Here is a 25196-nt window from a genome sequence, read left to right as displayed (position 1 = left end):
GCCAGGTATCTCCTTCAAGGGAGTATTATATGATCCAGTTACACATTCACATGATGCATAGGATGAGGGAGAACTAGAGACCAGATGGAACAGGTTGAGGAAGGATCTACTCATGACAGTGACCAAAATCTGTCAGAGGCGGATCACCTAAAAAGGGGGGGCATGTCAGACATTGAAGGCATTAAGCCAGACCACCGACCTTCAGGTCTGTTTTGCCCTCAGACTTTTTTCAAGTCTCTGTTGTTTAAAAACAAACAAACTACTTCCTGCCTTGATGTTCCATTTCCCCTCGGCCCAACAATCGTTACTGTAAGGGGGGTCAGACGATTTAATCTTCTCCCAACCAATAATGTAAGAAGAAGTCATAACTGTCCCACAGAGGTTCTTGGACCTCGTCCAGAAACAAGGGGTCTCTTCAGTGGCGTATACCCCTCTTACAGGATATGATAGAAAAATTTTAATTTGGTTTTCTGATTCTGCTAAATTTCTCATCACCACAATAGTAGATAAAACAATAATGGCAATTATCATCCTCCTCTGCAATTCCAACGGAAGCAGAAGAGGCTCTCAAGTTAAAGGATATACAGGGTCGAGTTGTCTCCATGTAGGGCATGTCGATCTGATGTGGGGGCCATAAGAGCGGAGTCGGCCGCATCCCTATTTTTTATTAGATCGTCTCTCAGGTAGCTTCGCCATCTGAGGGAGATTATCTCAAATTCCAATATCAGGGCGCACAAGGACGCTGCAAAACTCTATTAAATTATCTGCTCGAGCCAGGACATCTCAGGTTACTTCTCACCTACTTCTATGGCTCAGACATTGGCAAGCAGATATCACACAACTAATGGAAGCTTGCTTCCTCCCCTATATAGGGAGGTAATTTGGTTGGTGGTGCCCCTGACCTATCTCTGATAGAGACTAGAAGCAGAAAGTAAGTTCCTCTCTTTTCATAGACCCCAAAATAGTCCTTCCCAGCTTTTTGGAGGGTTCCTTCATTCCCTCTACCAGGGACTTTTTTCCTCCAGACTCCAGGGACCGTCTGGACGCATGAATCACCAACAGTCGGATAGTTTCCGATCTGGAGATAGATACTGAAGGGGAGGGCAGAGCAAAAGAATCTCTTGAGGAACATGAAATAGAGGTCGCCGAGGCACAACATAGGCTTCACGACTGTGCCCCTATTGGTGGAAGGCTCAAGCCTTTCATGGACAGATGGGATGCCTCTACCTCTGTTTCCTGGGTTAGAGGTATCAGAAGATTAGGCCTGGCTATAGAATTTCCATCCTCCCCCCGGAAACTTTGCATTACTTGCCTTCTCTCTGGGGATCCTGTTAAAGGGAGCATGATGGAGACAGCTATTGTTCATTTATTGGAGATCCAGGCAACCAACCTGTGGAACCAGATCAGCAGGGGCAATTTTAGTTTTAAAATGACTTAATCGGTCCCTAGTTTATAGGAGGCTTAAAATGAGTATACTGAACTCCATACTTCTGAGTTTCAGAAGGGGTGACTTTCTACCCTCCATTGACTTAATGGAGGCTCATCCCCACATTACAATTAGATCCTCACATAGCAAACCTCTTAGTTTTGGTTATAATACTCAGTGTTTTGAATATGTTGCACTGTCTTTTGGGTTGTCATCTGCTCAAGGTTCTTACGAAGGTTCTCACGGCTCTGGCTGTCCATCTCAGGGAAACACCTGTTAGATAGCAGTGTTATTTAAATGACATTTCATTATTATCTTGTTCATATAAACAGGCAAAGTGGAGGCCTTAGCATCGGTCATCACCAGGAGATACTTGCAGTCCATTTCTCATCACCCATGCATATGCAAGTTTCTTGCGCGGGGCTACAATCTTACGGCCTCCTGTAGTGCATTGATATCACATGTGGGACCTCAACAAGGTCCTTACCGCACTCAAGAAAACTCCCTTTGAGCCCATGTAGACCATGAGTCTCCATTCCTAATGTACAAGGTGGTTCTCTTGGTTGCCATTATATCAGCCAGTTACATCTTGGATCTAGTAGTCTTGTCAGTTAAACAGGAGTTTTGTATTTTTCACACAGACAGAGTGGTCCAGATCCATCCTTCACCCATAGATAAATTTGGGTTTCCACAGACCATAGGAACTGATACTCCCGTACATTTGTCTGAAACCAACATAAAATCTGGCACAACAATGCCACAATCTAGATGTAAGGCGAGCTTTCTGCATGTATTTCAACCGCACGATGTGTGTTAGGAAACAAAAGTTCTCTTCATTTCTTTTCAACCACCCACCATTGGGTGCAAGACCTCTTCCTCAATGACCAGTAAGTGGCTGAGAGCACAATTCCCAAATCCTATGAGACACAGTCTGTTCCTGTACCCAGGGGCATCACTGCTCATTCAATCTGGAGTGCTGCAATGTTGAAAACAAGGGCCACAAGCGCCAATAGAGGTAATTTACAAGGCGACAACATGGGCCTCACCATCACCTTTTAGAAACTATTAGAATGATGTCTTCGCCTCTATGGAGGCTGCCTTTGACAGGAAAGTGTTACAAAGGGTCCATAGGGACCAAGAAAAAGGAGAATCCGAACCAGACGGAAGCCCTCCCGTAGGACACACCAAGCTTTGGTATGTCCCAAACAATGGATGCTCTGAACAACTCATCTGGAGAAGGGATGTTGGTACTTACCTGACACGCCCTTTCCCTGTGAGCTGTGAAGAGCATCCATCCCCACCCTTATTCATCTGGTAGGATGCTATTCCGGCCAAGTATTAGAAAGGGTGAAGGAGAAGAAATATTTCATCACTTCGACTTCGCCAAAACTGGGGATGCTAGGGAGGAGTCCCATGGAGGAGGAGGAGCGTCCTCTCAATTAAGCCTATCAGACGAGCGACAGAAGCATCATCCCAAACAATGGATGCTCTTCACAGCTCACAGAGAAAGGGCGTGTCAGGTAAGTACCAACGCCCTTTTACATAAACACATGTCTATTTTTAAGTATACTTTTCCATTGGACAATATACAAACAGACAAAAAAAGAAATAAGAGTAAAAAGAGCTTATTTAAGTATCTTGAAAACTGAACCAAGACCTTTAATAAATTTTCTGGGATTTACAGATTTACTTCAAATATAATGCAAGTTATACTGGTTTTGGTTCTTTGTAAATGAATCTAGAAATACGGTCAGTCTTGTTTTTTGTTTTGTTTTGTACTCTAGATCACTTTTTGAATTCCTAATGTAAACTCTATAGTTTTTTTTCTTAATTAAACAAATCTTTGTTCAGTTTATTACAGCCATAAGGCCTAATATAATAAAATATCTGGTATCTAAATTATATAAGTCTAAAATATCTAATAGAACTGTAGAACTGTTACACTAATCTGTGCATACCATGTACACTATTCTCAAACATCATATATATACATACAGAAAAACAAATATCCAGACAAATATAAATAAAATTACAGTTAAAAAGTAAAATAAGACACAAAGCCAAAAGTACTTTTTTTAAAGAAGGAAATACAGGAAAGGATATATCTATGAATCTTAAGAATGCAAAGATTTTGTACATCAATAATATTTCTATAGTATTGGTACAAAATGATATGTACAAGACAAAAAATATAATATGGGCAGTAATTGGAGGTATTTTAATATATATATATTTGCTCTACAGGTTTTAGAGCTCTTTGTTTTTATGCTAGCCAAGGAAATATGTAATTACCCACATACAGTACTTGCCAGGGAGCAATAGGGATGAAACCAATGTGTTATGTTGCATTAATTGATATGAAATAGGAAATAGAAACAATAAAGCAACATAAATATTCATTGTGAAAACTTGTTGGGTTATTTTCCAAATTTATTTATTTATTTATTCAGACACTTCAACCAAGAGGATTGACAGTGTGATTTACTGAGTTCAAATTTGAAATTTTCTGAAAGTTTAAAATTTTCAAGAGAAACTATCATGCTTTAATATATAATTAAAGAAATAATATAATTTAATAATATAAGAACTTAGACTAATATTGATGAGATTCCGTTGAATATACATGTACACTATTCTCAAATGTTTTAAATGATCTTAATGATGGGGTAGTTGAACCTGATTCATTTGTAACCAAGTTGGAATTTCTGACTAATTTATATTGGCTTCAGCCTATCAAATTTGGACCATAACAAAGAATTATAAGGAGTTTCTACAATACTCAGTAGAAGAATAAGGGTTTTGTTCAGAAATGAAAATGAAGCCAGATAAGAAATGTGTCAAGTTGATTGTTGGTTACAACAAAATTCTCAAGTTAGAACATATTAGTAATCATACAGAGACTCCCTATTTTCTTGAACAAATGGTGCAGCCATCATTTCTCTCAGTCAAGTGACTCAGCTTTGTGTGCCAGCAACATATGATCTCACATGATTCTGGCAGCCATGTTTTTAATTCTCCCAGCTGCTGCCAGGAGTCACTTTTCTTCCAATTACCTTTTCTTTCCCTTGTTTAAACAAACAAACAACAAACTACAGGGTGCAACTGGGGTTGGTGCCACAGACAGATTTCAAAGAAGACATGCATACCTTCATACAGTTTGCCTCTATTTCACTTCCTGTAGGGTCATAAAAATAACATTCTAGTGAACCCTTAAAGAGTTACAACTGGATAGAGTTGAACAGCCTCTGGCCATGCCTGCAACACCATGCATCATTGCTGTCCTAGACAATTTGTTCAATAACTAAATTCACCTTTTACCATCAAACTTCCAAAAGTAAATTTAAGGTAAAATTCTCTGTTCTATTTTCTGTACCTTTTGTTCTGGTCATAGATGATATTAGTTACTAAACAAATTGAAGCTTATGGTAACTCCAGGCAACTGTAGCTTTTCATGCTGGAGTGCTCCCAGTGGATTTATGCCCTATGACTCCACTTTCCACTAGCACAATAGTCTGGAATATTTAACAATTAAATGTCTAGGACAGCAGTGATGCATGATGTTGCAAGCCTAACCAGAGGCTATATAGCTCTATTTGTTCAGCAGCCATGCAATTTTGATGAGTTGACGATTTTGTCAAGAATACAATGATGGCTTCTGGGAACTGTCAAATAATTAATTATACTCTTAGGATTAGCCACAGTATGTGACTTAATGCTTCAATGGATGAAATATCACTGTTTTGGGAGCTAGGCCATTTTAATAATCTTGGAGGGAGAAAATAACTAATCTGGCAACTAAATATTAGTTGGGGGCAGTTTGTAACTTCCTTTCTATATATAGCTGGAGATAACTCTACAGATGTTCTTATAGACAGGAAATTCAGCTCCCTTCTTCCTACTCACAGTCTCCAGTATTTTTGATGTCAGTTATACAATGTCCTGTTAGCCTGCTGTGCCAGTTTTTTAATAGCATATGCCTGAAATAAAGGCTGCTTGAATTAAGTCTCTTAAATTTAACAAGCTGTCTTACAGGATGTGGCTGTCATAAATGTGTAAGGTATGGGGAAGAAGAAAGAAGGAGACCTGTTTATATTACATGAGCAAAGCAAAATAACAATAATATGATTTGATTGTGCGCTGCATTTCTTATATAGGATATATACTGCTGGCAGTGGTGGATTGAGCCAGGTTCAGGTCAGCTATATAAGTTCATGAGATGACAATGAATGTTTTTTCTTCTCAACCTCACTGAAAATTCAGTTATTTAAGTGTTGACTATAACTCTGAAAAATGGCTTTCCTCAACTTTGTGTGTGACCTTGATATGTGAACTCCTAAAATTCTCAGCAAAGCCATAAGTTAAGGTTCAGACATTTGGGATCAGACCTAATAGGCGATAGCTGCCTGAAACTGTTATATAATTGTAACTGAGACAGAAAGTAAACAGTGCAGACATTTATAAATACACGTACTTATAGTTTTGATGTAGATTTTGGGCACAGATGATGTCAGCCTTGTGAAGTAGTACAGATAGGAAGCATGCCCAGATGAACTAATTCTACTTTATTCTAATGTTACATTAACAAAATATTGTAAATCTGAAAGTACATTTTCCCCTATCGTCTTTAGAGTCCAAGAAGCTTTCAAAAATCCGTTCTGAGACATTTGTCGTGCCCGTATTCCTTTTGCAGTCTCAGCTACTGCTTTTCCAACCATTCTATGGCTGTGGCTCTTCCCCTTGTCCTCAAGCTTATTCCCATATAACATTACAGAGGGCTTTTAATGCTTCCCATTGAACACCACTTTATATAGCTACTTTATTTTTCTTCTTTAATTGACTGCATCTTTAAAATAAAGAATAGAAGTACTGGTAGTAGGAAAAAATAATGAGTGTCTTCTGCCCATTCTCCTTTAAATAGTAAAAACATTGTCTTGAAGAACTCTCCCAGTTCCTAGGAAAACATTCAAGAGCTGTGATAACTGTTCTTTTTTTTTTTTTTTTTTTAGCGCTTGAGATACAAGAATATTTCCACTGGTGAAAAATTAAAAGGATTTTCAGACTTTATTTGCTCTTCAGCTTTTTTCATTACTTGCTGTCTCTAAATTCTGCTATTTCATTGTCACTAAGTAGCTTATGCAGTAAATAATAATATGATGTATGACCAGTAACACTGGACTAGTGATACTAGTGAATATTCAAAATGATATAAGGAGTCCTTGCCTTACAACCACAATCAGGACCAGAATTTCCATCACTAAGTGATGTGGTTGTTAAACACTCAAGTTTATGACTTTTTGGCATGGATATTAAGCAAATTCTCCATTCATTTTGATTTTGAGAAGCCCACTGGGAAGGTCGCAAATGTTGGTCATGTGACCCCAGGATGCTGCAACCATTATAAATACTTACTGATGGCCAAAAGCCTGGATTTTAATAATGTGACTGTGCGGATACTGTGATAGTGACAGGGATTAGAACTGCTCATAAGTCAACTTTTTTCAGTGCCTTCATAACTTTGAATAATCATTAAATGAATGATCATAAGTCAAAGACAACCTGCACCAAATTTTGAAGAGTATTTCCTTATAAAACATATCTTCACCCTTTCAAACCATTCCTGAAAAATTCTCATCTTTCTTCTGAAGATAGAAACCACACCTGTTCTTTTCCAATACAGTACTCAGGTAATTCCCCAGTGTTCCAGGATTTTTGAAAGATATGGTACAATGGTTCTAAGATAACATCTGCCAGCTCCTTCAGAACTCTAGGTTGTAAACCATTGGGTCCTGGTGATTTATATGCATCAAGATCAGATAGGTTGGGCTATAGTTTCTTTTTGCATGAAGACTGATGCAAAGAAATCTGGGCTTCATTCCCACTAATATATTGTGTAGGATGCTACAATATAATTTAATGTATTAATTAATTTATTTCAAATTATTTGGCATGTCTTTGAAAGATATAAATCTAAACAAATAATAAAAATGTAAAAACTTGAAAGAAATGAGTTTGTATACTATGCTAGTTCCCAATCTATTTTCTAAAAGTCAGGTTTCTACTTATTTTAGTAGAAGTGCATGCAAAGAGGAAGTTAAAAAATAAGAAATTAATATAAATATTATTCTATTAGCATAAATATTGTTCTCTCTCTTATCTGTAGATGCATTGCTTTTCCTAGATGATATTGACATTAAAGAAATTTATTTCTTCTTGGATTAGAATGGAAGGTCACATCTGACTTGTTGCAATCACTGTTTTATCATAATGCAGCTAAGTTAGAATATCTTTCTCTCCCATATTAAAGGTTTCTTGAGTAAAAATGACAAAACTTGCAAGAGAGATACAACATGAGGAAATCTCAGATGAATGATATATAAAGAACAAATGATTACAAATACTTTTGACATTTATTGCTAAGAAACCATGTTCACAGATTGGATCCAATTTGTATGCAGCCACAGATGTAATTCAACATTTCTGCACAAATCAGGAAGCTACACTGATTTGCAGGAAGACAAACACTACAAAACAGTTGAGTATTTTAATGAGCCAGCTGGTAGGAAAAGTCTAGATCATTCTTAAATCGGAACTATTTTGCTTCCTGATATCAAAGAACCTGAAGTGTTTCACTTTTTTTGGTTTCAGTTAAATATGCTAATACAGTGGCTACTTGGAAAAAATAAAAATTGAATGTTTATTTTCAAACCTTCAGTTTGTCTTCCTTAGATATTATATTTGTCTAAAAGGAAGACAACTATAAATTGAGAATTATAATTTCTCCAAAAGAGAACAGTGAACAAAAAACAAAACTCCTTTACAATGTCTAGCTTCCTCATACACACATTTCTTTTTACCAGCAGAAACGGAAACAAGGATGAAACTTGTAGATTGAAAGGGAGAGTCCTGTTGAGACATTTTGAAACGCCCCGCAAGCCATGACTAAGCTTGAAAAATCTACATGTTTCAGCATGGATACCTGCAGCTATTTTTAGCTCTCAGTGGGTAATTACTTGGGGGAAACAATCTTGCCTTCCTTTAGGGAACATAGATTACCGTAAGTTTTATTTATTACAAGCCCAACTTACTTCAGAGGGAGGTTACTGTGAGGATAAACTAAAAGAAGTCCCATGTAAGTCATCCTGGAACTAGCATAAAGGCATGATAAGAATCAGCAAAATAAGTGCTGCACTGTAATTTAAGAAGTGAAAGAGATCCCTGCCTAACATCCTCTCTTTTTCTGCTTGCACTTTAAAGTGATTGCTTAATCATTTTTCATTAACATTTAGCAGCTTTCAAATGTCTCAGATATGAATGCTCCACAATTTGAACACCATTACTGCAGTCAGCTTGAGGCATATTGCAGCTGTATGTGAATATATGCCTTGTTTGCCTAACTTGGTGAATTTTTAAATGGAATTGAAACAAAAACAACAACAAGATAGAGGCTACACTATTTGAATATGCATCTCTGTGACAGACTTCTGAGCCCTGTAATAACCAGCCAGTAGGCTTTGAGATCCGCTATGGTCAAAACAGAAAAGAAGTGCTTATAGCATCAAGAAACAAAGTTACTCTGGCCTTCAACTCTTGCTTAGGTTGAAAAAGGCACATTGAAAGAGGATGGAGGATCCTTGGATTTTTATCTCCCTTGATTCTGTTACTTCAGCTGCTGTGCTGGCAATATAATCACTTGTGAAAAAAAACGTTCTGTCCTCGTGTGTTGCATGATGGTCTCAATCTCAGTCTCAATCTACCTTTGATATCTGCTCTAAAAACGTGGATGAAAGAGCTACTTTCTAAATAAATAAATGGTTCAGTTACCTCTCTGTTAATATTTCCAGACTCTTTCAAGAAGACCGTAATCCTGATTAACTTGTTTCCTTTTTCTAAATTTCATTACATTTGCTTAATCTTGGAATGAATACTCACCGTGTTTTTGAATGAAAAGTATTACTTAGTCCTTTCTTCTGAAAATTGGCAGACAGTATTTCTTTCCATTGTTAGTGTCATATAAGGATTTGTACCAGTGATTCATCCATCAAACAGTCAACCCTTCTGACAACTGATGACACAAGAGGCAGATCTCATGACAATAAATATGCTTGTTCCCAGTTTTGAAGGAACCTCTGATATTTTAAAAGCTAATGGTGAGAACTGTTCTACCCATGGTCAAAAGTGATTAAAGAAAGTTCAGGGGGAAAAGTGTGCTTGTGAAGTCTAATATCTACAGAATTTCTGACTGTACTGCATTTATATATGCTCAGGAGAGATTACTATGGTGTACATTTATTATTCCCTGTTCAGACATGACTCCTTCCAAGCTAGCTCTTCAAGAAGTAGAATAAGGTGTCTAGGCCTCAACATCAGTCACTTGTGATTGTAGAAATGCAAGAGTTGTCTACTTTCAAAAGAAGCTTTTTGTAGTGATTTATGTAGACTGGAAATCCACTTTTAGGTTTAAGAGTAAAATGTGGCTTGCTACCAAAAGCAGCAAATCCTGGTTAAAGTAGACTGCACACTCCACAGCTGGATAGTGGACAGCCCAAGAGGTTCAGAAGGGATATTTCCTAATTTCCTGGGCTATAAAGAAGACAGAGCTAGAAATGTATTTTCAGACTTGCAAGATTCTGTCAATATAGCAATGTAGTTACAGTAAAGGAGAATTAACTCACCTGGTTATGATTCCTGTCTTGTTGATGGGGATGGCTTTATAGCTTTTTATCCATGGAATCCTCAGTAGTCAGTATGACTTGATTCAGAATAGAATAGAATAGAATAGAATAGAATAGAATAGAATAGAATAGAATAGAATAGAATAGAATAGTTTATTGGCCAAGTGTGATTGGACACACAAGGAATTTGTCTTGGTGTAAATACTCTCAGTATACATAAAGAAAAGGTACATTCGTTAAGAATCAAGAATCATAACGTACAACACTTAATGATAGTCATAGGGTACAATCAACAATCAAATCATGCTAGGAAACAGTCAATATAAATCGTAACGCTACAAGCGACAAAGTTACAGTCCTACAATCACAAGTGGGAGGGGATGGGTGATAAGGAGTGATGAGAAGATTAACAGTAATAGTAGTGTACACTTTGTAAATAGTTGAACAGTGTTGAGGGAATTGTTTGTTTAGCAGAGGATGGCTTTCGGGGGAAAAACTGTTCTTGTGTCTAGTTGTTCTGGTGTGCAGTGCTCCATAGCATCGTTTTTAGGGAAGGAGTTGAAACAGTTTATGTCCAGGATGTGAGGGGTCTGTAAATATTTTCACAGCCCTCTTTTTGACTTGTGCAGTATACAGGTCTTCAACTGAAGGCAGGTGGGTAGTAATTGTTTTTTCTGCAGTCCTAATTATCCTCTGAAGTCTGTGTCTGTCCTGTTGGGTTGCAGCACCAAACCAGACAGTTATAGAGGTGCAGATGATAGACTCAGTAATTCCTCTGTAGAACTGTATCAGTAGCTCCTTGGGCAGTTTGAGCTTTCTGAGTTGGCACAGAAAGAACATTCTTTGTTGTGCTTTTTTGATGATGTTTTTGATGTTAGGTGTCCATTTTAGGTCATATGATATAGTAGAACCTAGAAATTTTAAGGTCTCTACTGTTGATACTATGTTGTCTAGTATTGTAAGAGGTGGTAGTATGGGAGGGTTTCTTCTAAAGTCTACCACCATTTCTACGGTTTTGAGTGTGTTCAGTTCCAGATTGTTCCGGTTACACCGCGAGGCAACTTGTATATAACCTCCTGTTTGTATGCGGATTTGTCGTTGTCTCGAATGAGACCAATCACTGTTGTGTCATCAGCAAACTTCAGTATTTTAACAGATGGATTGTTTGAGATGCAGTCATTGGTATATAGGGAGAAGAGAAGTGGAGATAGCACACAGCTTTGGGGTGCCCCTGTGCTGATTGTAGAGGTATCGGATGTGTATGCAGCATCATAAGATATTTTTTTGAGTGAGTGGGAATGGTACTATAATGGTACTATAACTACATTAGTCAGATTTCATATCTCATAAATCTTACTCTCTATAATGAAGAAACGGATTTCCTCTTTGCTGCAGACTCTATAAAATCTAATATGTCCTTTTAATCTGGAAGACTAATTAAACAGAGATACTTTCATAATTATTGACAGCCAAATTTACCCTTACTTATGGAGACTTACTCTCTCATATCTTAACCTAGGTTTATTAGTACAAAATGGTAACACATGTGGGCCATTTTGAGCTGCTGGATAAAAGGCAGGCTTTAAACCTAAAAATAATGTCAAAAACTGCAATTGATAATGGAAGCAGCTCCATGTTTGAAAATGTGTTGACATGAATAAATGGGAGAGCATCCTTATTTTTATAATGATCATTAATCAGAACACAGTACTACTTACTACTCAGCCTTTGGGCTGAGATCAAGTGTAGAGTGAAAATATTTACTGTTTCTAGAACAATTGCATCAATCACTATGATAAATCATTGATTTTAATAATTTATTTTAAAAGAAGCTTATTAGTATTAATGGCAGTGTAATGAATGTCAAAGAATTGCATGCCAAGTTTGATTTATAAAGTGAATTTGGCATTTTTCATGAAGTTTCTTTTTAGCTACTAAGTAGTCTAGATTAAACCACAAAGAATGAGACACCATGAGACATCAGTGAATCATTTTCAGAGTACATAGAAGCCAGATTCTGAGTTCAAAAACGACACAGACAATGCTATTTTTCTTCTTTCTTCTTTGATGGACTTTCCCCCAGTGGTGTTTATGTAATGCATATCTTTCCTAATTGACATCTGCATTTGTTGCCAAACATTTATACATTTATAAGAAATGACAAAAATCCCATATCTGGTTTTTCCATTCCCTGTTTTTATTTCAGTAAGCAATATGGCATGGTCTTTACCAAAAAGTAAAATGATAGACAAAAGTTAGCCTTTAGGTTTTAGGCCATATTTTTTATGCCACTAGGCCTCTTGGGGGTCTGAAGAAACTTAGGTAAAATCAGCAATATTGTTTTTTGTTTATTTATTTAAATCATTTATATATCTGCCTATCTTATATCAAACTTTGTCCTGTAACTATAAAAAAAACCATCAAATGCTGCTGCATCATAACCATTGTGCTATTAAAACTATCTTTAAAAGGTTTTAGAACTTTCAGTTTGTCAATTGTCAGTTGCTTTGCTGCTACAAAGGAGGCTTGCACTTCTGGACTCACTCCACTTTCTTTTAGTCTTACCCAGGGGTGGGATGCTACCGGTTGGGCCCGGTTCTATAGAACTTGTAGCTGCGAAGAGCAGCTGACACTGAACCGGTTTGGGTGTTTGGCCCACTCACCTGCCCGGGCTCTAGGCTGTCTTTTATTACCTGCTTTTCCCTCCTTAGCTGCTTTGCGTGGCACAGCTGAGGTTGAAAAAGCAGGAAACAAGAGGATTTTCAACCTGCGCGCAGCGCTTGTCAGCTGTCCAGGCTGCACAGCTGATTTCTTGCAAACGCTGCACACACACACACACACACACGTCGTTCAGAGAACCAGCAAATCACTCCACTGGCTGGTCCCACGCCTCCCTGCCCACTCACTCCTTACCTGGCATGCAAGCCATTCAACTTGCCTGGTTTAGTAAGTTGTTATTTTTTCCTTTTTCCCCCCGACCATCAACTGATCTGCTCTGCCGGGAGATTTAGATTAGCTAGAAAGCAGGAAATCCTTGGATTACTTGCTTTTTAGCTAATCTGAAAGCAGAGCCAAACCTTCCTTAGGATTGAAGCTTCTACTTTCCAGTGCAGACTCAGGTAGCTGATTGGAGATAGATAGATCTCTAAGTGAATCTGTGATTCTGTGAGCAACTTAATCTGCCTGCCTGCTTTTGGGTAAAAGTTGCTCTTTTTAAATAAAAAAATCAATATTTACATATATGGAGTTTTGTGAGTTAATTTTGTGAGTTTGCTTGCAAGCAAATTTTATATGACTAACTCAGGTAGCCGATTGGAGATAGGTAGATCTCTAAGTGAATCTGTGAGCAACTTAATCTGCTTACCTGCTTTGCCTGCTTTTGGGTAAAAATTGCTCTTTTTTATAAAAAAAATCAATATTTACATAAATATTTATAATATTTACACACAAGCCATGCCCACCCAGTCACATGACCACCAAGCCATGCCCAGCCAGCAAGCCACACCCACCCAGTCACATGACCACCAAGCCACACCCATAAATTAAGCCACACCCACAGAACGGGTTGTTAAGAAATTTGAATCCCACCCCTGGTTTTGCCCTTGCCTTTATCACCTCTTAATTACAGCATGTCACTGATGCAAATATGAAAAGGACTCTCCCTCCCCAAACAAACTATGATAGTTAACTTTGGGCAGATTAGAGCACCATATCGGAGGAAAAAAATCCATATGTAGTCTGATTTTCTCAAGTCAGCTTATATTGAACATGACTGTAATTCCTCTGTTGTCAGAATAGTTTCCCCCCCCCCCATGTTTGTCTTAAAATAATTAACAAACACCATTCAACCCTGAAGTTCACTCTTTTGACAGTACATTTTATAAATTGCACACACCTGGTAGAATTCTAGATGGCACCTTATTTCAGATTGCGTTCTCTTGAATTGCGTAGTGTGAATGTTGGGGTGTGGATTGTAAAGATGAGAGGGGAAGATGGTTACTGGTTAGCCTGACTGGGGGGGTGCGGAATACAAGTCAAACACATTCTCACACGTGGCAGTAGCTGCTTAATGATGTCATTGGAGTTTTGGATGGTGGGATTGGGGGTCTTTGTCTGGGAGGAAAAACAGATCTTTTCATATTTGCTTCGGTGACATGCTGTAATTGAGAGGTGATAAAGTCAGAAGGTTGGGGCAATTGGGAGAGAAAGAGCAAACAAAGTTATTAGGGTGATGTGAAGAGCAGAAAGGATGATATGGAAGTAGATGGGGCAGACTGCCCTACCAAGGCAATAATGAGAGGAGATCAGACAGACTGCTCTCAGGGAGGGCAATCCCGGTATTTGAAATACAACCTAAATCTAATCCATTTGGTTTCTGAAGTTGCTATTAGTGATCCAGTGTTAAAGGCTCCTTCGTTCATGATCTCAGGTGAACTTGCTTAGGTGCCAATGGAGAAGCTTGGAAATAAGGGAGCCAAAGGATAGGCTTGGAGATGTACCCCGCTGGGTTTGGTGCTGGGGCCAGGGCAGGCGTGTAGCCATTGATGAATATAACACTCTGAAGGGTACAGTATTGCAGTTAGATGGATGTGAGATCCTGTTTGCGATCCTGTTTGCGAAGTTGGGCTACGGGGATTAGAGGGGATTGTTGCTAGTGTACCAACCTTCCTGCTGCACAGTAATCTCCTTAATCCAGGCGTGGGATGCTACCGATTCGGCCCGGTTCTGTAGAACTTGTAGCTGGGAAGAGCAGCTGACACTGAACCGGTTTGGTGTTTGACCCACCTGCCTGCCCGGGCTCTAGGCTGTCTTTGGTTTCCTGCTTTTCCCTCCTCAGCTGCTTTGTGCAGCACAGCTGAGGTTGAAAAAGCAGGAAACAAGAGGAGTTTCAAATGCTGCGCACCTGAGGGCAGGGCTTGTCAGCTGTCCAGGTGGCACAGCTGATAATTTCTTGCAAACACTGCACACACGATTGTCCCCAGTTCGGAGAACTGGCAAATTGTTCCACTGGCTGGGCCCTTCCCTCCCCGCTCACTCACTCCTTACCTGGCATGCGAGCCATCCAACTTGCCTGGTTCAGTAACTTGCTATTTTTCCTTTCTTTTTTTCTGACCATCAGCTGTTCTGCTCTGCCAGGAGGTGATTTAGATTAGCTAGAAAGCAGGAAATCCTTGGATTTCTTATTTTCTAGCTAATCTAAAAGCAGAGCCTAACTTTCCTTAGGACTGAAGCTTTTCAGTGCAGACTGAGGTGGCCGATTGCAGATAGATAGATCTCTAAATTAATCTGTGATTCTGTGAGCAACTCAGTCTGCCTCCTTTGCCTGTTTTGGGGTAAAAGTTGCTCTTTTTTATAAAAAAAAATCAATATTTACATACATGGTGTGTTGTGAGTTAATTTTTTGAGTTTGCTTTCAAGCAAATTTTATGTGACAGACTGAGGTAGCCGATTGCAGATATATAGATCTCTAAATTAATCTGTAATTCTGTGAGCAACTCAATCTGCCTGCCTGCTTTGCCTGCTTTTTTAAATAAAATAATCAATATTTACATATTTATAATATTTACACACAAGCCATGCCCACCCAGTCACATGACCACCAAGCCATGCCCAGTCAGTAAGCCACACCCAACTAGTCACATGACCACCAAGCCACACCCACAAATTAGGCCACACCCACAGAACCGGTTGTTAAGAAATTTGAATCCCACACCTGCATTAATCCCTAATAATGGGCTCTAGTATGTGGTTCAACTGAGACCACAATCACCACTTGCAATAGGGGGTGATTATAGACTTACACCACCTTTATCTCTCCCTGATTCAGTTGAATATTTAAATTAAGAAACTGGTAAAGGTCATCTGTCAACATAAGCCAACCATACACCTGTGCTCTAGGTTGACTAAGTGATGCCATCAAGGCTCTTTCCCAGTGTTTCAAAATTGTGGGTGCTTGGATGGGTAGAACAACTCAAATCTGAGAAGATTAAGGCTGTGGGTTTTGAGATCCCTCGTCCCCAGATCTAGAGACACCACCTTCATTTCCATCTTTATCTTTGAACAGGGCAGTGTTCCCTCAGGATAGCATTAGTGTGCAATTTATGCTCCCCCCTGAACTTACGATTCCTGTTCGAAGAGAAGGTGGCAGCTGTGGCCCAGAGGGCATTTGGACATATATGCCAGTTGTATCCATTTCTGGATTGGGAAGCCATATTTCATGGTAATTCATGCCAATTTATGGCTTAGTCATCTTCCAGTTGGATTACTGTAATGCATTCTATATTTGGCTACCCTTGAGGAGCATTTGAAAAATGCAAGTGATCCAGAGCGTAGTGGCATGGGAAGATTGGAGCCTTTCAAACTATGTCCATGTAACACCTTTGCTTTGCAACCTACACTGGATCCCATTGGGCTTCTCAGGGCAATTTAAGGTGCTACTTATCACCTATAAAACTGTACAAAGCATAGGGTCAAGTCATGTTACCATTTCTGCTCATCCCACCATAACTGGAAGAATTGGCACGCTCCAGGTTCCATCTATGTTTGACAATGTCATCTTATGCGACTTAGGAGTTACTCTTTTGTTTTGCTTCATTGCTCTGTGGGAACAGCAACACCTTTTCCCAAAGTCTAGATGGCCCCAACCTTGTTGGTCTTGCATAAGGTGTTAAAGACCTGGGTGTTCCTAGGGTAGTTAATTAATTTATTTAGTCATTCATTTTTCCACATTTTTATCTTGCCAAAAATTCTGAATGGCTTCTATAGAGAATTAAAGGAAAGTGAAACATCCATAGTGTTCATAGCCTCCATATCAGCTATATAAACAGTAAAACAACACAGCTGCAGGTGGAAACTACAAAAAATAAAGAACTGAAAATGAAAGTGGTGTATTAAAATCAGGAGATGATAAGTCTGGAACAACCCTTTCTTTAAAAGCTTCTAAAACATCATTAAAAAGGGGGGTAGCCTGATCCCAACCAAGAAGTTGGGGTTTCACAGCATTACAAATGCAGTCCCTTCTTGCTTTACCCCTCAGACTTGAAAATGTGGGATGGGTAAAGTTTATCTTGATTTGACTATGAGATTAAGCAAGCTCTGTTGATTCATTAGTTATTGTTTTAGCAATTCAAAATGGAATCACTTTTTTTAAAACCCTGGCTATTCATTATATTACTGTTTTTCTGGATGCTGATTTTAAATTGTCTTTTGATCCTCTGTATGCCTCATAGAATTACCTTGGTACCTATATACCTTATCTAAAGATAAATGAATAAATGCTATGATTTTTCTTCACACTTTTTTAATGTGAGTTTTTTTCTGACAAAGTAGGAAAAAGTGCATTTTTGCTTGATGAAAAGTTTTCTGAAGTCTCAATTCTGGCTTTGTGAAGCATCACTAGGCAAGCTGATAAAAGGAGTAGCTCAAGAATATGTGGTGAAATGGTCTGTTTTTATTAGTTTTCCAAACTAGATAATTGTTTCAAATAATGAAAACATTGATTATGTCTGCCAAGGGCCTTAAAATGTTCCCACTGTAAATCCCATATTTTCTAGGCTTAGTGACCATACTGTTATAACCTGAACTGAAACTTGGCTTGAGTCTGTTAGAAGATAAGTTTTCTTTAGCAAATTTAATATAGTCAGCTGTTCCCTAAATTCTGGAGGTGGCAATTTTTCTTTTACTTAACTAGATAGGATATTACTTTCCAGTCTACTGACTCTAATTAGATTTATGAAAACAAAAATCCTGCTCACTTTAAAAATATGCACATTTTTATGTTTCATTGGCCACAAGATTTTGCCTCCAAATGGTCTGCTTCTTTGCTTTGGTCAGTAATTGACTAAACACCACCTACCTCCCCTCTCATTTCTCCTTCTATATGCATATTTTCCTTTGCAGCATTATTCCTTTCAGCTGCCGTTTCCTTTTCTTTGCTGCAGTGCATTTATAAGCGTCTTTGGAAGAATGACTATATTAGGTTCTTGTGGATCTGACTCCTGATCTGGATTTGCAAAACTTTTATGGTAAACATAAAATATATACTGAATTATTCAGGAATTGAAACATTTCCAACCAGTCAATTCTTCATCCTGATGCAACATATTTTCTTATCAAGATCTTTGTGGCAATTCTGCTTGATGTTACTATGTGAAAACTAAAGGTATTTTTTATCTTCTATTTTTATACTGTAGTTAGAAATGGAAAGCAGAACTGTAATTGGTTTGTCACTTCTTTGTTGAATTTTACTATTTCCACCCGACCGCCCCTTTTGGTCACTTCCTGAAAGTATGTTTAAGACATGAACCCAGGAACTGAAAAGTCACTTGCAAGCTGTTTCAGCTTAAAATAATTATTTTTGGATTGACACTAATTCTGTGCTTTGTCACCGGCATCTATGTAATTGAAGATACTGAAAATTGAGATTTGAGTCTGAACTAGTTTTCATCAGTAGCAAGTCTTCAAGGACATCTCATCTACTACTGCATAGCAGAAGTTGCTCAGGTGGGAATCTCAAGGAGCATCAAATATGTTTATTAAATAAATGTGCAAATTGAGGTTCCTGAAGTTATTGATAAAAAATGAGTGTTTTTAAAAAATACCCCAGTCCTGCACTTTTTCAGAGATCTGTTTCACAGCAGGATGGCAACACTACAGAAATAGGATGTAGCTTGAAGGACTATCACTGGTATCACCAAGTGAAGAGTAAAAAGTTATATGAAGATGCAGGTTTGGATTTAGCAAAGCTTCTTGGAACTTATCGATGGCAGACGACTCCTCGATTTCATTGGAAGATGACTAAGAGAACAGATGCATCAAAAGCTAATGAACACCCTTTGAGACTGCCAACATTAATTGCTGATGGTTGTCAAGAAGATCTTGAAGAAAAGGTTGCTATGCCAGCAACCAGGACATTTCGTGTTCCCTTCTTCAGGTCCGTCTCTGAACCTGCACCACACTGGAGAGACAGAAATCCAAAACCTCTTCTGCAACCAGAAGGTGGTGAGCAGGACAGTTACTTTATTCGTGGTTTCTTCTCCACAATCTCTGGCAGCCTTTCTAAGGTTTTGAGCTGGAGAGAAGAACGGGATTTAGCAGTGACAGATGAAATGGAGGACAAGCATATGGATTTGGCTGCAGGTATAATTGTTTTTTTTTCCCCCCTAGTTTTGTTTCTGAGCCAGACTACTTCTTTCTTAGCAATTATGATTTGAAGTGTTTTCTTTGGAAAAATTGTTTTAATTTTTTTGTTTTGATTACCTGAGGACATGAATTGTTTAAACATTTGACAGTCTTCAAAGCTGTTAGTTTCTGAGTAATTGCTATTCATTAGAATAACAGTTATTAAATAAGTGAAATTATATTTCTTAATTGTCAATCACATTAGGTAAGCTAAAATTGAAATTAATCAATTTAAGATTCTTTTTAATGGGAAGTAATCATTTTAATGAATAGATAAAATATTGCATTATATTATGTAAGAGATATTAATATTTCTCAAACTACAACTATTAGTCTTCAGGTCCAATTAACATTCTATTTTTCTTGCTTTGATGATGCACAGAAAAGACTAAACTCATTAGCTCAAAGTCAATCAAATTCCTTTCACAGGATGTCTACCTGACAGTGCATAAAAAGGTGCTTATAGTATGGCAGGTTAGAGTGAGTTTTCCTACATTTTCCTGGAATGACTTTCCTACTTTTAACTTTCTCAGTTTCAAATTCTTTCTATGCATTCCTCTTACTGTTTTTACACAAAGGCAGGATATGACATCACTGTGCTCATTTACAAGGAAATTATGCTAAGTAAATAATGTGTAGAAAAATAAAGTCTCTTTAAATTGTACCCCAGTCAGTGAACTGATACTTCTTACCATCTGATTACCTGTAGCTTTGTCACCTGTCAAGTAATTGATGAATACTAAAAAGCCAAGGAAAAGAAGATTTAAAGTTTTTGATGGGTGGAGATTTGATTACTTAGTATCTTACTATCACACTCTGGGTTTCTGGTAAATTTCCATTGAGAAAATTATTATCACAAGAAGAAAGATTTCCTTTTCAATTTTATTACCCATACAGATTCTCAATATCCAATCTAATTTGATAGATGTTACTGATTCAGCTGCAGTATAACATATGTACATTTTTTAACCTTTCCCTTAAAAAAACTTGTATAAATTTTTCTGATTATTGCAGTAAATGTCTGTAAACATCTGGAAATCATTGAGCCTATGGCTGGTTTGGCTGGTTTGATCTTCTACAATCAAGACCTCTTATTACGAGCGAGCTATGCTGACGTGGGCATTTAAAACCTCTTAATCACAGTCTAGTGCGCTTTTGTATTGGGGAACTCTGCAATTTCTTGACACAATAACTTGGTTATTGTTTTGACACAAAACAATAACCATCAAAACTAGAAACTTAAGATGAATTTCAAAATCTGTATGAAAATGTGGCAAAAGAGAAGATCTCTCATTGTAAATATTGTTGGAAATAATTTTCTGAAGAGAGCAGTGATGCAAAAATGGCATATTTAGTTATAATAATTGGACTACAGTGTGGACCACAACAGTACAAAGTTAATATTTGTCAATTAAATGAGAGGGGTGCAGGATGGAAAATAGAACATAAGTGAGGGGTTTTCTTTACTCTTTATTTCTCTTTAATTTATTTTATTGAAAGATGTTCTGGAAACCTGATGAATAATATAATTTCAATCCCTTTAAATGTTATTCAAAATAATAGAGGGGAGAAAGATGCAATGGTTGATGTACCAGGTTAGAAACTGTACAGGAAGCCATGAGTTCTGGTTCCACATTATGTATGAAGGCTGCAAGGTGACCTTGGATCACCAGACACTCTCCTTCAGCCCTAGAAAGAAAGCAATGGCAAACCACTTCAGTGCATTTCCCACTGCTGGTTCCATTATTTGTGATAGTTGATCCCAAAAGGCTTGGGACCTTTCAGGCTGTTGTTCAAACTATTCCTGCTGTTCTTTCTTGGCTCCTTTGAGAAGGTCAGTGATTGCTGGCAAAGTTTCAATATGCAGGTATTTTACTGGGGCTTTTTCATGCTGTGATGTGACTGCCAGATAATGTAAACTCCATTTCAGCTGAATTCAGCTTCAAGGAAGAAAAGAGCATCTATTAGTATTTGAAATGGGAAGCACAATTAGGCATCATTAAAGCAAACATTGCATGGAGAGCCAAATCCTCAAAATAACCAGTCCACTTCCTTATATTGAACAATTTGGAAAAACAAAACAAAACCAGGACAGGACTGATAAATGTCCTTCAACATCACTGAGACAGTTTTTATTGACACAATACTCAACATCTAATTGTTTGGGCTTAAAATCCAACCAACTCTCTTGGTCTGCTCAGCTAAGCACCCTTTCAACAGGTGTGTGTGTGTTTGTATGCATGTGTGCGTATGTATGTGAAAGAGAGAGATAAACACTTCATGTCTGGAAACTTAATGCTAATCAGTTTGGTGATATAATTACTGCATTTTAAAAAATAAATGTGAAAACTGTTAAAATACAATTAAAACTGATTTTAACAGTTTACAGTCACTTAGAGATGAGGTGTGGTTATGTATGAGCCATGCTGAGAATGACTAATGATGATATCCTTTTAACATTATTTACAATTGAGCCCTTATAGTTTCTAGCCAGTTTAAGATGCTTTGTCCAATTGTTCCAATTGTTTCCCAAATCCATTTTAAGTTGAAATCATGGTTTGCTTAGTGAGAATTCAGGTGTGTGGTGTGCTAGTATTAATAATAGCCTAAAGCACCTACTGTTCTTATAGAAAAGAATAGAAATGAAATAACTGGCAATTGTTGAAACTTAAAATACTTTGAAGTACATTGAGAAATCACATAATCAACCCATCTCTTTGCTAGAGTTATATTTCTGTTTGGGAGGAAAAAGTAACTCATGTTTTTTATTTTTTATTTTTATTTATTTTTTTATTTTGTCAAGCGATAACAGTATAACAGGTATAAGTATAAATATAGTTATGAATACATAAAATGGATACATATAAGAAAAATAAAATAAAAAATAAAAGAAACAATAGGACAGGGACGATAGGCACATTGGTGCGCTTATGCACACCCCTACAGACCTCTTAGGAAAGGGGTGAGGTCAATAGTAGACAATCTAAGGTTAAAGTTTTTGAGTTTGGGGAAGAAACCACAGTCAGATAGAGTATTCCAGACACTGACCATTCTGTTGCTGAGGTCGTATTTCCTGCAATCAAGTTTGGTGCGGTTTACCTTGAGTTTGTATCTATTGTTTGCTCTTATATTGTTATGGTTGAAGCTGAAGTATTCATTGACAGGTAGGACATTGCAATGTATGATTTTATATACTATACTTAGATCGGACCGAAGGCGGCATAGTTCTAGGTTTTCTAGGTCTAGAATTTCAAGTCTGGTGGCATAAGATATTCTGCAACGAGTAGAGGAACGGAGAATTCTTCTTGTGAAGTATTTTTGGACTTTCTCAACTGTATTACCAGAGAAAAAGTTACATAGAATTAGGTTAACAACTCTTAATGCCTTTTGGCTGTGTAGTTACAGTGGGTTCTAGCACTTAGATCATTAGAGATGAATACTCCAAAGTCCTTGACAGAGTTTGGATCATGTTCTTTTCAGCTTAGGATAGGGTTTTAAGCATCTTCTAATCGAAATGGAATGCTGGCCAAATTGGTCTGATCTTTGATTTTTAAAAAAATGTTTTGGTTTTGGAGGCTCTACTTCTCTATAAAGTAATTATGTTCTTATTTGTTTTATTTATGCAATTTTTCACCTGAATGAATACTTTATACAAAAAGATACAAGCTCTATAGGGACAAGCTCTATTAACCTGAAGCTGTTTAGTAATGAGCGCATTCTGTGTTGATGAAAGCATTAACTGGATGAATCCATTGTAGGTTCTCATTAAAACCAAGATTAGTATGGAAGATTCTCATTTATCTGTGTAAAGCAGATTGTCTGAACCTGGATTGTTTCAATCATGGGTGGCTCTGAAGCTCCATTTCTGATGTAATTTTCAGGATTTAATTCTCTTTGACCACATTAAAAAGGGGAAGAAGAAAAAGCTTGTGTGTTTGTTTTTTTGTAAATGCGATAGTATGGGCTATACTAGATTATTGATCAACAGATTTAGCCTCAATTCAGAATTGTTTTGTGATCATGACACCCTTGGTTATTCCATATTGGATGTTAGAATTCACCTCCTTTCTTTTGGGTCAGTTCCAGTCTGTGGTAATTGGGGAAGAACGATCTCAGCCCCTACTGAGTGGGGTACCAGATAGGTTAATGCTCTGTCCACTCCTATTCAACCTTTACATGAGGCTGCTGGGTAACTCATCTGTCACCCTGGGGCAAAGTATCATCAGTGTGCCGATCATAGCCATTTATACATCTGTGCCCCTGGCAAATTAAGTGATGCTATGGAAGTCTTATCCTGCTATCTGAAGGCTATGGGAGCTGGGATATGGAGCAATAGACTTCAACTGAATCACAACAAGATTGAGTTGCTCTGGATTTGAGTCCTATCAGTTCTAGGAGTATGCCATCAGTGGTGCTGTATGGGGTTGCACTGGCCCAAATAGACTGATGGGCAACTTGGGGGGGGGGTCTTCCTCGAAGCGCAGTTCCTGCTTAAAAAGCAGGTAGCAATCATAGCTAAGGGACCCTTTGTATAACTTCATTTTGAGCACCAGTTATGCCTGTTTCTAGTTGTGGGGGCTCTACTTGTGGTCACTCGTGCCCTAGTCACCTCCCTGTTTAAATATTGTAATGCGTTCTACATGGAGATGCTTTTTAAAATTCAGAAACTTGAACTGTAAAATGCAGTAGTGTGGATAGTTATGTGTCTTTTCTAGTAGAAACACATTGGTTACCAGTTTGTTTTCCAGGTCCAATTCAAGGTGCTGATTTTGACCTGCTTCTTCCTGATTACATCTGCCATTCCCACCAGCCGAGAAGGCGTGTTATGGAGTCCTACCAGCTAGAGAGCTATATTTGACAGGGTCTAGGTGTAAGGCCTTCTCTATTGTGGGTCTAGGTGTAAGGCCTTCTCTACCTGCCTTATGAAAATATTGTCTCCTCTGAAGTGGGACTGGCTTCATCACTTTTGACCTTCCAAAAGTCCCTCAAAATCCAGTTGTGTCATCAGACTTTGGGATGACTCCGTGGTTTATCCAGTAGGGCTGACAATAGTGACAAATACTATAGGTAGTTCTCCATTTATATATCTCATTGAACCCAGAATTACATCCATAAGTCATTGTGATTGTAAATCGAGCCATGTGACTGGAAGTAATATTTTGACCTTTTTTGCAATGGTCATTAAGTGAACCTGTCCATTTGAATGGGTACTTTTGCCAGAAATGGCAAAAAAAATCTAGAATTGCAATCTCTTGACCGCGGAACACCACAACTGGTTGTAAAGCTAACCAACCCAATAGGCAGTTATGTCAGCACGTGTGGGTGGGAAGTATGACTATTTATGATGGCTGGGGGTGCTTTACGGGCTTAAAACAGCCATTTGGTGACTTTAAGAGGATGTAAAATGACTGGTCCTTGAGCAAGGACTCTCTATATTGATCTTTCAAAACCAAGAGCTTCCTAAAACTGGGGGCTCCCACCTCTCATTTTTGATTGTTTCCTAGCAGCATGTCTTCTCCCCTTTCCCCAAGGTCATTCCCATATTTCATTACAAAATTCAGCATGACAGCCTGGGCGAATTACCATTTGTCTTCTGAGTTCAGGATTTGCAAGAATGAGAGAGTTTGGAAGTCTTTGCAGGCAGCAAAACCTCTTTGGCATGCTCTAGGTTCTGCACCAGGTCAGAACTGATACCACACAATGCGTCGTTCACGGGATTAAAAAAGTATGGTGAATGTAGACACTTTTGTTTTGTAATATAACCTTTATATAAAAAACACATAACTAGATTTAGAATTGTAAGGCATCCAGAAAGTATCCATGATATCAATCATTCCAAGATGTTATCTCTCCAATTGATTTATTAGAAACAGATCTGTGATGTCAAAAGCAATTTCCCAAGTGAAAGTTTTTTCGCG

The 25196-nt window shown here is 38.0% G+C and overlaps 1 protein-coding gene across 6 annotated transcripts in view; it reads left to right on the top strand.

The window, feature by feature from the left end:
* Positions 1–25196, top strand: part of RASAL2 (RAS protein activator like 2) — a 238558-nt gene that overhangs the window by 68764 nt on the left and 144598 nt on the right. For 2 of the 6 annotated variants that reach the window (XM_087960892.1, XM_087960890.1), the window contains exon 1: positions 18398–19236. The exons of 2 other annotated variants lie outside the window; for them this stretch is intronic. In XM_087960892.1, coding sequence (XP_087817018.1) covers positions 18678–19236 — 559 coding nt within the window. In that variant the 5' untranslated portion in view covers positions 18398–18677. Of the gene's footprint in view, positions 1–18394; positions 19237–25196 lie in introns of those variants that run through there. 2 more of the 6 variants (XM_087960891.1, XM_087960893.1) reach the window with 2 other exon arrangements.

The sequence above is a fragment of the Notechis scutatus genome, chromosome 3 (genome assembly GCF_049901735.1).
Source record: "Notechis scutatus isolate UNSWTSFEM ecotype Mainland chromosome 3, rNotScu1.2, whole genome shotgun sequence".
Lineage (NCBI taxonomy): Eukaryota > Metazoa > Chordata > Lepidosauria > Squamata > Elapidae > Notechis > Notechis scutatus.
This window is presented reverse-complemented; position numbering and strand designations above follow the sequence as displayed.